We start from the raw sequence: 14,323 nt of genomic DNA, 5'->3' as shown, positions 1-14,323 counted from the left end.
AACCTACATCATAAAGGTAAAGGTGTTCCTGCACTTGTAGTGTGAGTCGTTTCCGACTCTTAGGGTGACGTCTTGCAACATTTACTAGGCAGACTGTATATATGGGGTGGGATTGCCAGTTCCTTCCCCGGCCTTTCTTTACGTCCCAGCATATGCCGGGTACTCATTTTACCGACCACAGATGGATGGAAGGCTGAGTGGACCTCGACCCCTTTTACTGGAGATTTGACTTCCTCCTTCCGTTGGAATCGAACTCCGGCCATGAGCAGAGCTTTCGGCTGCGTTACCGCCGCTTACCACTCTTAAAGAACTCTCTTACTTGAAAGTAAGACCCTTTGTCATGGTGTTCTGAGACAGGACAATCATATGCTTTACATGCAAAAGGTCGCAGGTTCAATCCTCAACATCTCCTGGTGGGGCTGGAAATGTTCCTCAGGTAAACCTCTAGAGAGCTGCTGCCAGTCAGGGTAGACAATACTGATCTATATGGACCAGTTGGTCTGACTAGTATAAGGCAGCTTCCCATGTTATTCCTGCAACCTAACAAGTTTAGTTAGATATACGTTGTATTTCTTAATTGTTGTAACAAGAGCTTGAAAAAGAAACAGAACTAAACTAATGAAAACTAACTTAAATAAAACCGGCAACCTCAAAAAATCCATAGCAGATTTAAAAACACTGAAGATCTTAAAAGGCTAGGGAAAATAAAAACTCTTCACTTGGCATCAAAAAGGCCATAATGTAGGTCTCTGGGAAGGGCTTCCACAATAGGGCCACCACTGCTGAATAGGCCCTATCTCTGTTCACCACCCACCATACCTTATTTGGCAGGGGCACACTGAGAAGTGCCTTTAAAGAAGATCTTAAGGTCCAGGTAGGTAATTGTGAGAGGAAGCGGTTCTTCAAGTATCCTGCCCCCAAACTGTGTAGAGCTTCAAAGATTAAAACTGTCCGACCCAGAGACGAAGGAACCAAATTGAGACGAGGTGTGATCTGTTTCTCGTTTTATTAAGGTGATGGTCACATCCAAAGCAGTGCACATCATAAACCTGTCTACCCTGACTTCCCCTAGCTATTCTACCCAAGCAGTCTCTGCAGCATGTGGGGAGAGTTGACTCAGCACGAGAGTCTTGGGAGGCACCTGCTTAAGTAGGGAAGGTCTTTGTGTGTAAACGACAACTCCAGCGGAGTTCCACGCTCTGAGTCTCTCTCCTCATGCAGGGCAAGCAGGGGCGGGCCTCAGACAGCTCATCTGATGGCTGGGCTTCGCTAGGTGACAAGGCGGGCTCTGAAAGTGGGATGCTGATTTTGGCAGTGAAGCGTTTGAAGTGCCAGGCGGGGATTCCTGCATGGGCAGAGTTGGCGTGAGTGAAGGGTTGCTTCCCAACGGTTTAGGTGGGGGACTCGCAGGCAGGGCTGGAACTGCCTTGATGGGGTGCCGGCCATGGGAGTCTGCGGGCTGTCAGAGCCCCCCCTTCCTCCAATGCCCCCAGGAACCTCATCCCCATCTGTCTTGTCTCTCTGATCTAACTCTCCCTGCATCTGCAGCGCAACATCATCCCCCCTCCATGCTCCATCTCCCCCCCCCCCGGGCTTGGGCCTGTCTGGGTAGGCATCGTGAAACTCTCTCATCAGATCCGGCGTGTGGACGTCATCCACTGGCTCCCACGAGTGCTCCGCCTGGTCGTATCCCTTCCAGTGGATCAAGTATTGAAGTCGCCATCGGCACTTCCACGAATCCAAATTCTGTTCCACCTCATATTCCTCTTGCCCATTCACCGCTATGGGTGGTAGAGGCACCTCTGGTATCCTGTGGGGATCGGGGGGAGGCTGCTGCAGGGTAAGCAAGGAGCAATGAAACACTGGGTGTATCTTGAGGAAAGGAGGCAGCCTCAGACAAAAAGCCACTGGATTGATCTGGGCTTCAACTTCATAGGGGCCCACCTTCCTGTCTTCCAGTTTATGACATCACCCCTGAGTAGGCAAGTACAGCATGGACAGCCACGCCTTATCTCTCATGTGAACTTCGGGGCCCTCCTGTCGATGTTGATCTGCTACTCTCTTGTAGTCAGTCTTCGCCTTCTGTAGCTGTTCCCTCAGCACCTGTTGCATAGCCCGAAGCTCTCGAACAAAGTCTGTGGCTGCCGGAATGAGAGGACTGGCGTGAGGGGTGGCAAAGGCTCAAGAGTAATATCCCAGGTTGGCAAAGAATGGGGTCTGCTGTGGGGTAGTGTGCACCGCATTGTTGTAAGCAAATTCCACTAGAGGCACAAAGGACACCCAGTTGTCTTGCTGGTAGTTGACATAACGGAGGTACTGCTCCAGAATGGCATTAACTCTCTCAGTCTGACTATCCGTTTGTGGGTGATGAGATGACTACAGCCTCAGTTGACTCTGCAGGAGTTGCCACACAGCGCGCCAAAACCAAACCGTAAATTGAGGGCCCTGATCCAAAACCAAACTATCTGGAAGACCATGCAGATGATAAACATGCTAGATATATAGTTGAGCTGTCTCCCCTGCAGTTGGAAGTCCCAAGCACAGAATGAAATGAGCCATTTTAGTAAAAGCATCCACCACTAAAACCGTCATCTTCCCCTGTGAGGAGGGCAGGTCAGTGATGAAATCCATAGTCACCATCAGCCAAGGACCCTCGGGCATAGGGAGTGATTCTAAAAGTCCTGCTGGCCATCTCGTGACATGTTTGGCTCTGGCACGGGTGGGGCAGGACTGGACATAGCGCTCCACCTGATGCTTCATCCGTGGCCACCAAAACTCCCTGGCAATTGCTTGCAAGGTTTAAAAACTCCAAAATGCCCAGCGGTGGGGGAATCATGACATTGGTGCAGGACCTTGGCTCTCACATCTCTGGGGGGCACATGCATAGCGTCATAATGATATAGCACCCCCCCTTCAGCGTGAAGTCCTCTACAGTTTCAGGAAGTTGCCCCTCTAGTTCTGAATGCTTCTCCTTGACAAAAGGATCTACTTCCTGCACCAAGTACAGTTCCTCCTCCCAGAAATCCTGGCACACCCCCGCCACCATCTTCTCGAGGGGTATAATGAGTTGTGGCAGTTTTGGGGTTGGGTCCTCCAGATATTCTGGTTTGTAGGACAGAGCATCTGCCCACTTATTCTGCACCTGGGGAATGTAATGGAATTTGAAATGAAAGCACATGAAGAATTGAGCCCAACACACCTGTCTCTGGTTTAGCTTATGGGCAATGTGGAGACTCTCCAGGTTCCGATGATTGGTGTGCACCCCTTCGAAAAGATGTCGCCAAGCTTCAAAAGCATCCCAGATTGCCAACAACTCTTTTTCCCACATGGCATAGTTTTGCTCAGCGCTCGTCAACTTCCGTGAAAAGTATGCCTCAGAATTCCCCCCCCCCCGGCCTGGTGGCAAGAGCACCGCTCTGATGGCCACGTCCGATGCATCCTTCCCCACCAAAAAGGGGCATTTAGGATCTGCGTGTTGCAGTATAGGTTCAGAGGCAAACCAGACCATCAGCTCCTCGAAGGCTCCTTGTGCGGTGTTGGTCCAATGGAAGGGACTTGAACCCTTCAGGCAGTCTATGAGGAGCACAGTGTTGTTGGAGTAGTTAGTGATGAACCGATTGTAGTAGTTAGCGAACCCCAGGAACCACTGAAGATCCGTCTTCATTTTGGGAGGCTGCCATATGAGAACGCTGTGGAGCTTGCCCGGGTCCATCTCCACTCCGGTGGGAGAAATGCGGTACCCCAAAAAGTCTAATGTGGTTAAATCAAAGCTGCACTTCTCCAGCTTGGCGTAGAGGCGATGTTCCCTGAGGCATTGTAACACCACCTGCACATGCTCTTCGTGCTGAACTGGAGAGTCCAAATAGATGAGGATATCATCCAAATACACGATCACAAACCAGTCCAAATAGTTCCTAAATATGTCATTCATAAAGCTCTGGAAGACCCCAGAGCTAATGGATAGACCAAACGGCATGACCAAGTACTCAAACTGTCCATATCGGGTTTTGAAGGCAGTCCTCCACTCATCCCCCTCCTTGATCCACACCAGATTGTAAGCCCCCTGAAATCCAACTTGGTATAAATTTTGGCCAACAGCAGTCGCTCCAACATCTTCATGATGAGCAGCAAGGGGTAGCTGTTGGTAATGGTGACCTTGTTCAACTCTTGGTAGTCATTACACGGACATAGCTCCCCACTCTTCTTCTTAACAAGCAGCAAAGGGCCCCCCGGTCAGTGACTGTGATGGCCAAATGAAACCGCTCTTGAGATTGGTCTCCAGGAATTCCCTTAGTGCCACCAACTCTGGTTCTGACAAGGAATAAATTCGCACTGAGGGGATGTGCGACCCCAGCATCAAACTTATGGCACAGTCCTAGGGTTGAGGGGTGTGATGTTCCTATATTAATGTATATATGGTAAGTGTTGGTTGTTTAGAAGATACATGGTAAGTGGAGTGAAAGAGGAGGGGGAGTGAATGGGCAGTAGAATGCTAGATGATTGGCTGAGTGTTTAAAATGGCTGAACGTATAAAAGGAAGAGTGAGAGTGGAATCTGGGGGGAGAAGAGAAAGAGTGGGTTGCTTGGTGGGGTTTGAGAGAGTTGTTTGCCAGGAGAGAGTGGAGAAGGAGGGGGGTGGAGTTCGGATTAGTATTGAGTAAAACCATATGCTTATGTGCCTTAAGAAGAAATCTTGTTAATCTTGTTAGCTTTGTTATCTTCAATAAATACTTAATTTGGTTTACCAAAGGCCTGATCCTTGGCTGGGGTTTCACAGACCAGAAGGGAGGGTAAGGTAATGACCAAGGCTGAAGGGAAACTGTAACAAATGGTGGCAGCGGTGAAGAGAATAACAATACCAGTATTCAGAGTCTCTGGGAATACTAGTATTAGGACATGACTGGTGGTTGCCTAGCAGGGGGATCTGTTGAGATCTGTGCTAGAGCGGGGAAACAATAAAAAAGGACAGTCCGGACTGGTGGAGTCCCTGGTGGTGCCTAGTGACAGGCAGTAGCCACGCGCAGGTAGGAACCTGACAGGGAGAGCCAGGGAAGGGCGTCACAAGGGGGTAAACTGATCGGCCTCCTTTTTGTCAAACACGTCTCAGTACTCCTCATATTTGTCAGGCAAGATGACCCCTTCTGCAGTGCAGCTCCTGCCGTGCAGCTCCTGCCAAGATGTTGGTGGAAGTCTCTGCGGTTGGCAGTGCTAATGGCAATACCCAGAGATAAACACCACCATCGCTTTGTCCCAGAAGATATGGGGTTGTACTGAACCAACCAGGGCATTCCCAATACCACTGGGAAACGGGGCAGGGATTCCATGTAGAATGACAAGATTCTCCACATGTCCTGAAATTTCCATTCTCAGTGTCTCTGTAGCCTTGGTAACAGTTCCTGACTTTTAAGGACTGCCCATTTAAGGACTGTCCATCAGTGGCCTTGACGGACAAGGGCTTCTCAAGCAGCTGAATGGGCATGCCATGCTCCTGGGCAAAATGCCAGTCCATAAAACTTGAAGAAGCCTCACTGTCGATCATGGCACTGACCTGGAGACTTCGTCCCGAAGGTAGAATCAACCAGACCGGCAAGTGGAGGGCGGGCTGCGACGGGAGGGGATGATGGCGAGGCCACGGTGTCTTCTTCGCTCCCAATTCTTTGCCCTCTACAAGAGCTGGGATTTGGAGTTTTCCTGCACTGGAGCTCTTTGTCCTTTGGAGGGACACCCTTGGGCTAGATGCCCCCTTTCCCGCAGTAAAAAAACAAGCCCTCCCTCCTGCGCTTCTCCTTCTCCTCCAACAGGTATGGTCTCGCCCCTTCAATTTGCATGGGCTCCACCCTTGATGGAGTTGAGGTTCCCACGCTAGGAGTGAAATGGGCACAGGGGAGCGGTATGGGAGCCTGGGAATGTGGGGCTTCCGTCTTGCACTCCAAGCGGTGACCTTCAAGCCAGACATAGCTGGATCAGCTGTGTAAGGCTGCCAGGTGGGGAGGTGCGTGCCAGTTCATCCAGTACCTCTGTGCTAAGTCCATTCTGGTAGAAGTACATCAGTGCAGAGTCATTGTAATCCATCTCCTGACCTAGGACACGAAACATGTTAGTATAAACCCCCATGGAGCTCTTCCTGTTTCAGGGATCCCAGCTGCCAGGACACTGTCTCTTTTCGCTGAGGGTCATGGACCATCTCGGTCATGGCATCACTGAATGCGGAATACTGGGTCAGGACAGGATTATTTCTCACCAGAAACAGGGTAGCCAATTTGGCAGCTTCCCCTTCCAAGAGACTGTTGACAAAAGCCACCTTCACATCATAATTTGGAAACTCGACTTGACGTACACGCATGTACAGTTCACACTGGGGAAGAAACTTGGTGAACTGGTCACTCTGGCCACCATAATGAGGGGGTAATCCCACAGGCGCCTTAACTTGGGCAGGTGGTGCGGCAGCTTGAGCCACTCCCCCCTTGGGCAGCTTGGTTAAACAAGGCTCAGAGGTTTTGATTCTCAAGTCGGAGAGTCTAGGTTTCTGTGTGGAGATTCTGGACTTCTGCATACAAGGCTTTGATGGTTCTCTGAAGCCCCCCTTCTGCGCTGCTGGTGGCCTCCATGGGTTCGGTCATGGGAGTGTCAGTGTAGGATGGTGGTGGCTGAGTCAAGCTGTCTGACCCAGATTTGGCAGGGGCACACTGAGAAGGGCCTTTAAAGAAGATCTTAAGGTCCAGGTAGGTAATTGTGAGAGGAAGCAATCCTTTAAGTAACCTGCCCCCAAACTGTGTAGAGCTTCAAAGATTAAAACTGTCTGACCCAGAGGACAGTTCCCCCAGGAACCTCGTCCTCATCTGACTCCTCTCCCTGATCTAACTCTCCCTGCATCTGGGGCGCAACAAAAATGGAAAACAGAAATGGACTGGCAGCCAGTGCGGATGATACAGTACTGGCATTATACACTTGGAATATCCAGTCCCAGTTAGCAATATTGCTGCTCTCTTTTGGACCAGCTGAAGTTTTCAGACCATTTTCAAAGGGAACCCCACATATAACACATTGCAGTAATCCAAATGGGAGGAAACCAAAGCATGGATAACAGTAGCAAGGCTATGTCTGTCCAGACAGGATCATAGTTGGCATATCAACTTAAGCTGATACAATGCTGACTGTGCCATTGAGGCCGGCTGCACCATCAATGACAAAGAAGGACCCAGGAGCACACTCAAACTGTAGACCTAATCCTTTAGGGAGAATGTAATCCCTCAAACAGGCTAAAAACCACTCCGCTGGGCAGATGAACCACTTACTAACAACACCTCTATTTTCTATGGATTGAGTGTGTTCACTGGCTCTCATCCAGTCCATTACCATACCCAGGCACTGATTCAGAACATCCACTCCCTCCCCAGGATGAGATGCAAAGGAGAGACAGAGCTGAGCGTCATCCATATATTGGCAATACCTCAGTCCACATCTACAGCTGAACTCTCCCAGTGATTTTATGTAGATGATGCACAGCATGGGGAATAAAATAGAGCCCTGAGGAACCATATAGTGTAATTGCCCAGCACTACCATCTGGAATTGATTATATAGGAGCAGATCCACTGTAATGCAGTGCCTCCAACACCCAACTTCAGAAGGCAACAGGGTTGCTTGCTCTCTCTCTCAGGATAGGTCAACCCACAGAACAACCAAGGCAGCACAAAGACCAGTTTGAAACTGATCTTGAGAATCAGTTTCATCCAAGAGTACAACCACCCACTCAGACATCATGCCCAGGAAGGAGGGTGGGGGTTGTAAGTGGCCTATAGTTGATTGTGTCTTCAGGAGCTGTCTAATTGCTGTCTGTTTTTAGACTAGGACCCTTTCCTATTTTAATGCTAGATCCTCTTGGAAGTATGTCTAGTTTTAAAAGGGGCCTTTACCCATAAATGGCCTTGGTCCAAGAGGAATTCATCTGAAACTCAACATCTTAATTATTTGTGAATCTGAGCCAATAAAGACTTATTATTCAGAAGCTCATGTTAGGCCAATTCCTTTAAGTGTAATTTGGAAGTCTAGAATTGTCTATGAATTGCAATTTCAGCCAATAATTTAACATAAGAAACCTTATTCTGGTTGACTTAGAATATGAATCAGCTTTCAAATGAAGCCCAGCTTCAGAAGCATTGGCTGCCCCCAGATCTGCCCCAAATCTGAGTGCCACATGATATATATATACAGTTAGGCCACACATTAGTCTTGTTGTGAATACAAGAGCATTCATTCATCAGCGACTTGTTCTCAATAATTCTTGAGAGGACAGTCAGCCAGTAGAACTCAGCAAGCTGAAGACAACTTGCAGATCAACATTATCACCCACAACTAAGTCTAAGTTCAGAGCAGAAAGCTGGGTATGCAGAAAGGCCTTCTGCACACTTGATAATTGCGGAAACCCCAGCAAGGGATGCTGAACAGTGAAGGAAACACTACAAGGTGCTCAGAGTAGGATCTCTCTCAATAGGTCCTGATGAGTAGGGAGTATGTGCCCAATTGCTAACGAGCAAGGGCAATTTCCATTTTTCTTAAGTATTTGACCACTATCAAAGGTTTCAGCTCAAGTAACATAATTGCTGTGGTTTTCCTATAGCTCTTGCCACTGGTCCTCCAGCTTTGACTTAAATGAGGCTAAAATCAATTGATGGGACTTTTGTGTGTTTGAAAGCAAGGTGGGTGCCATCCTGACAAGAGCCATCTAGATTAGTAGTTCCCAAACTTTTTTTCCCGTGGACCACTTGAAAACTGCTAAGGGTCTTGACGGTCTACTCAATGATTTTTCTGCCTGTCGTAGTATTTGCACTTCCATAGAATTCACTGTAATACAATAAAATACAATATAAGAAAGAAATAAAAGCAGTAAATATACAATTAAAAATCAGTATGAATATGCAATGTAACTGATCTGCTATCTCCCATCTTCAACTGCAAATATGCAGACATGCCATGGACCACTGGAATGAACCTCACAGACCGCTATGGTCCACAAACCAGTCTGGGAATCCCTGATCTAGATGACTGGTCATCTAGCAACCACTTACAGAGATGTCTGTGTCCATGAACTGTCCTATTTGTTTTGGCATAATTAATATTAAATGGTGCTTTTGGGGAGGGTGGAAATTGGCACCCTTTAGAATTCCAGATAGAAATCAGAATGCATTGTCTCTGCACTAGCATTTTCCCATTCTGTTCATATGTCTTTTAAAATGTTTTAAAATGTCATAAAAAGGATGCACAAAATAAAAATCCTAACACCAAAGTTCTTGAAATGCTTTTATTTTCATTTCATTCAGAAGTCAATGCACATCTTGAATTTCCCATTATGTTTCAACAGTCTAAGTAATTGAATGAAATTATTTTTAAAGACTCAATGATGTCATAGCCCACAATGCACACTGATATTAGAAACTGGCAATTAAATAGAGCTCTTGCCAAGTTTTGTTGTTGTTGTTGTGTGCGTAGGATTGTTCATGCATATTAAAGTCTGCCTCTTGGCCTTATGGAAATAATTCTATTTTGGCTCATTGTTGCTGCTACTAGCCTACCCTACCTACACATACAACTGCCTCATATGGTCAAGTACTCTACTTGCTTTGTTAGTATGCTGCTTGTGCTCCTTACTCTTTTCAAACACCCATAAATCCTTCTCTACATACATACAAGCGTGCAATCTTTGCAGGACTGTACCTTGGAAAACCAGGGCAAGAAAAAAAGGATGGTTTAGAAATTTTAAAAGACTAAGTCCTTGTCGGCTGGCAATATTATTTTTGAATAGTGGCTGTCAAAATTTAGTTAAAGATGTTTCATATGGGGAGAACAAAGATAACATGAAATCCTTCACATGATATGCCTAAGTATGTGGTGATTTACTAACACCTACTTGGATAACGCATTATTAGCCCAAATGGGACAATTAATAGGCCCACTGTTTTTGATAGCAAAATATATACTTGTAGAGACATAATGAGGCTAGACAATACTTGCTTCCCTTTTCACTACACAAAGCCCCCTCCCCAAATAGTCCCCAATTGTAGAATAAAGACTTAGCAGATTTATGGGGCTCTGTGGTACAAACCTGTTTTGCCAGTGATTTGCAGACTCTGCTGTGTATTTAACTGTCAATATAATTAATTATAGTTGACTCTAGCTTACTGTATTGCAAACTCTCATCTTGTGAAATATAGTGTTCCATGAGAGATGGGGGAAATCAAACATCCTCAGGGCTATCAAACAAGAATGAACTATTCCGTATTAGAATGGAAAACTTCAGACTTGTCATATACCTTCAGATTACTATTTCTTGGCACCATGTTTTAACCCAAAGTACTGAAATACAATAAATCACCATTAAAGTAACATTTCAATCATGCTTAATAGTAAATGAAATTTACCACTTTAACTCTCATACAGGTGACAGACATTTGAAGGAGCTTCAGTGGAAAAGTTATTGCTGATTTACTTGTAGTTTTGTTTTAGGTGAATATTATAATTGCCTGGTCTCATTATTATGTAAAAACACAGGCTTTCCAAACACTATTTTGTTTCAAATAAAATTTCTTTTGATACTAATAAATAATTGAATAAATTCATGCACAGTTAGTTTCCAGATTATATTTTAATAGTCACACAACAAGCAAGAGGTTTAAATATTTAGGATATATGAAAGGAAATAAAGTGGAAACATTTCCAGGGCTGAAGATATAATATCTGAGACATATCAGGGATACTTAAAAGTATGGAATGGAAACCTAGATTGCTCCACGCGATTCCCTCAGCTACATAACTAATGCAAATAAAAACCAACAAAAAACATAATTTATGTATCTTCAATATTAACAAACATTTCCCCCCAACTTCAAAATGTTTCCCCCCTGCCAAGATGCAACTAACTACATGTATCCCATGTTGCTTTTTGTTTCCCATCTTTTCTTGGCTTCAAATCTGAAAAGAAATACAAACATATGTCAGTATCTACTGAAGTGCACTATGGGGAGTTTTCAAATATATTGGCTATATTGGAACTAGATTTTTAATACTCTAGCAATCACAAAAGGGAAAGTATAAACATTTGAATACTATATCAGTTGTAGCAAAGACTTTACATTAAGTAGATGCATTACTCAAAGAAAAAGCCAAGATCAAACTAAACAAATAAGGATTAGTACAAGTCAATTTGAAGGCAGAAAACATTCAACTCGGAATCTTGATTAGTCTTAAATATAGAAGGCTGATGACATACCCCCATGCAAGCTTCTTTCTCTTCCGGGCTTCTTGAGAAGCATCTGCATCTTGCTTTGCTTTCACAAAATTCCGACAAGCAACAGCTTTGGCAATTTCCACACCAAGCTAAAAAGAAAAGAACATAAACAAATGAGTCCAAAGGGGAAATTAGAGAGAGAGAGAGAGAGAATCCTGAAATCGGCTTTAAGACCTTTTAAGCATTTTTACATCTCTAAACTTTGCCCTGCGTCTACCATGGAACATTTCTGGATATATTTTATTTAATAACAAGTGGAAGGAAAGTGAAGTCTGTTCTGATTTTTAGCAAAACAAAAGTTCAATATTTGCCTAGCAATTAACTGTCATAACCTATACACCATCAAATCAGTAGCAGGGCGTACCTATGTTCTAATACCAATCACAGGAAATTCTGTTCAAATTCTGTTCAAGAATAAGCCCTATTTAGTTTTAGTTTTGAAAATGAGGCAGGATAGTCATGTAAAAACAACAATACAATAAATAGCCTGTCTACTAGAGTTAGTTGCACTTAAGTTTCATGTAAGAATATGTTATCTAGGAGTTGGGCAGCAATGGCTACACTGTTCAACTGCTCATGCTTTCTTTATACTTTTTAAATTGAGAGCTTAGGAGACACCATAAGAGCTGAAAGTGGCTTTTTTGAGACGCTGTATAGACATAGAAAAAGGATCTACACATTTTTATTGGGTGTTTATATGATTTTTTCCACCATTTGAAATATTTTATTTCTATAAAACATTTATGTTTGCTTTTCCACCATTACAGGCCACAAGGTGGCTACAACCAAATTATATTTTTAATCAGTCACAATAAAAACAAGATGTCAAAAATAAAATGAAAAAAGTGAATAAAAAGTAAAACAGTAACTGAAAACTAAATATTATTTTATTATCTGAATAACAAAAAGATCAATTTCAAATATCATGGTATTCCAGTAAATGAGGCCAATGTGACTAGGACAATACAAAAGAAACTCATTGTAGGTTACTTTAGTCTTGTAGTTGTAAGCCACAACAAAAATTCAAAGCCTATTATTTCATGGATATCAGTGACCCAGTCTCTGACAAATGGCTGGGATCCAACTGACCCACACAGAGAAACAGATGATTCAGATAAGGTACTCACAAAACTCATGGGTAACCTAGATAGTTCCCAGTGATGTACCACAAGAACATAAGAGCAGTACTGCTGGGTATGCCAGTATCCTGTTGTCCAGAGTGGGAAACCCATAAACACAGGGATGAAGGAAATAGACCCCTGCCCCCAAAATACATACACTACTGTTGTGCTTCAAAAACTGGGATTCTGTGATATACTTCCTCTGTACTTGAAAACTCCATTTATCTGTCACGGTTTGTGATAACCGTTCTCTATGAAGTAACTGTGATCAGAACAGAAAACTGGTGAAGGAGCACACACGGGAGCTCTTGGGCATACATCTGCATCGTTGAAGATCCCAGACAATGGAAACTTTGGATTTGATTTTTATTTTATTTTATTAAGACCTCAAATGCAAATTCCAGGGAGGCAAGGAAGGGAACACTCCATCAGGAACTAGTACTATGAAATTCCAACTAAAATAGAATTGACACAATATTGTTTTTGCCATTTGTTTTAGCAAATCTCAGTATGTACTTGTTGGATATTGCCCCCTAGCTACTGAAATTGGTTTGATTCTGCACTGCAGCAAACACCACAAGCTATCATTCTCTTGTCTAGACTCAAGGAGAAACTACGCAGATTCCCTTAATTAATTAATTACATTTATACCCCGCCTTTCTTTCACCATGGAACCCAAGGCAGCATATACATGTGCTTCCCAGGCGGTCTCCCATCCAGGCACTGACTAGACCCAGACCTGCTTAGCTTTAGCAACGTGGTGGCCTCATGTGCCTTCAGACCATACTAATACTGCACAAAGAAATCTAAATACTGTCAAGATATTATAGCAAGCAAGCTGAGAATCTCTGTTGAGGATAGAGACTCCAAAGGATTGCCAAAGACCAATAAGCCTTTCCTCCAAGTTCCAATTCTGGTGGCAACACCAAAATAGTGCAGGCTATTGGGGGGAGAGGTTGGAAGAGATGACACAGGGAGCCAAAAAAACAGAGGTGAATGTTGGACAAGATGGGACGAGAGACATGTATATTTATTTAGTCCATCTGTATACATGTACATGCATGCAAGGATCCCCTTTACCCTACATCCACCAGGAGTGTCCTCAACTGTAATTCATTTTAGAAATGAGAAGGAAACACAGGTGGCTAAGTATGCTGCTTATAAATCGTTTGAGATGACAGCAAGTGTCTACCATTTAAAATGAAAATATGTTGCTTTTACTTTAGAATTTCACCAGTCATTTGTCTTGTTAGCCTCCCCATTAGATAAACTATCAGAATAAATATGCTGAGGCAGGTACTATCTACCTCCTTGTATGCCCACTGCCCAGATTTAGAAGTTTTGATCTTTGGATGATGTTTTCATTATAAGTATGCTGTTCATTACATGAGGAATGATGAACAAGTGTTTAATGTATTTTACGAAAGAAGATTAAGACTTTATCACTCAAACACACACATTAGAGCAATGGTTCCCAACCTGGGAGCTATGACCTCAGCCCCCCCCCAATGTAATCCAGGGGGGCTGCGAACAGTAAAGAAATTATTATTTTTTTTAAAAGTCTTCACTCCCTGGATGGTCTGCTCCCCACTGCAGCTGCAGATGACACCTCCCCCTTGCTCCAAACAAGAAGGGAGGCCTTTTGCTGAAGCAGCAGAGGGTCTTTCAGGCATGCCGAGGGCAGGTGTCTGCCTATAAAACATGTGCCAGATGCCAAAGGAGGCTGAGGGTGGAACTACCAGGAAGAAGAGGGGATTACTATTGCTGATTGTCATCTCCTCGCACTGCTGCTGCTGCTACCCTTGCTCAGAACAAGAGTAGAGGGATTTTTGTGAAGCAAAAAGAAGGAAGGCTGCAAGGAAAGGCTGCTTACCCCCTTCCTTCCTGGCAGCCAACCTGCCTGTCTTTCTTGGCTCCTG

At 44.4% G+C, this 14,323-nt stretch overlaps 1 protein-coding gene across 4 annotated transcripts in view; it reads right to left on the bottom strand.

The window, feature by feature from the left end:
- Nucleotides 1-9,304: 9,304 nt before the first annotated feature.
- FAM204A (family with sequence similarity 204 member A) overlaps nucleotides 9,305-14,323 on the bottom strand; it is a 37,118-nt gene continuing 32,099 nt past the window's right edge. For all 4 annotated transcript variants that reach the window (XM_061635866.1, XM_061635869.1, XM_061635867.1 and 1 more), the window contains 2 exons: nucleotides 11,266-11,372; nucleotides 9,305-10,967 (listed from right to left, as the gene is read on the bottom strand). In XM_061635866.1, coding sequence (XP_061491850.1) covers nucleotides 10,916-10,967; nucleotides 11,266-11,372 — 159 coding nt within the window. In that variant the 3' untranslated portion in view covers nucleotides 9,305-10,915. The remainder of the gene's footprint in view (nucleotides 10,968-11,265; nucleotides 11,373-14,323) is intronic.

The sequence above is a fragment of the Rhineura floridana genome, chromosome 7, assembly GCF_030035675.1.
Source record: "Rhineura floridana isolate rRhiFlo1 chromosome 7, rRhiFlo1.hap2, whole genome shotgun sequence".
Lineage (NCBI taxonomy): Eukaryota > Metazoa > Chordata > Lepidosauria > Squamata > Rhineuridae > Rhineura > Rhineura floridana.
This window is presented reverse-complemented; position numbering and strand designations above follow the sequence as displayed.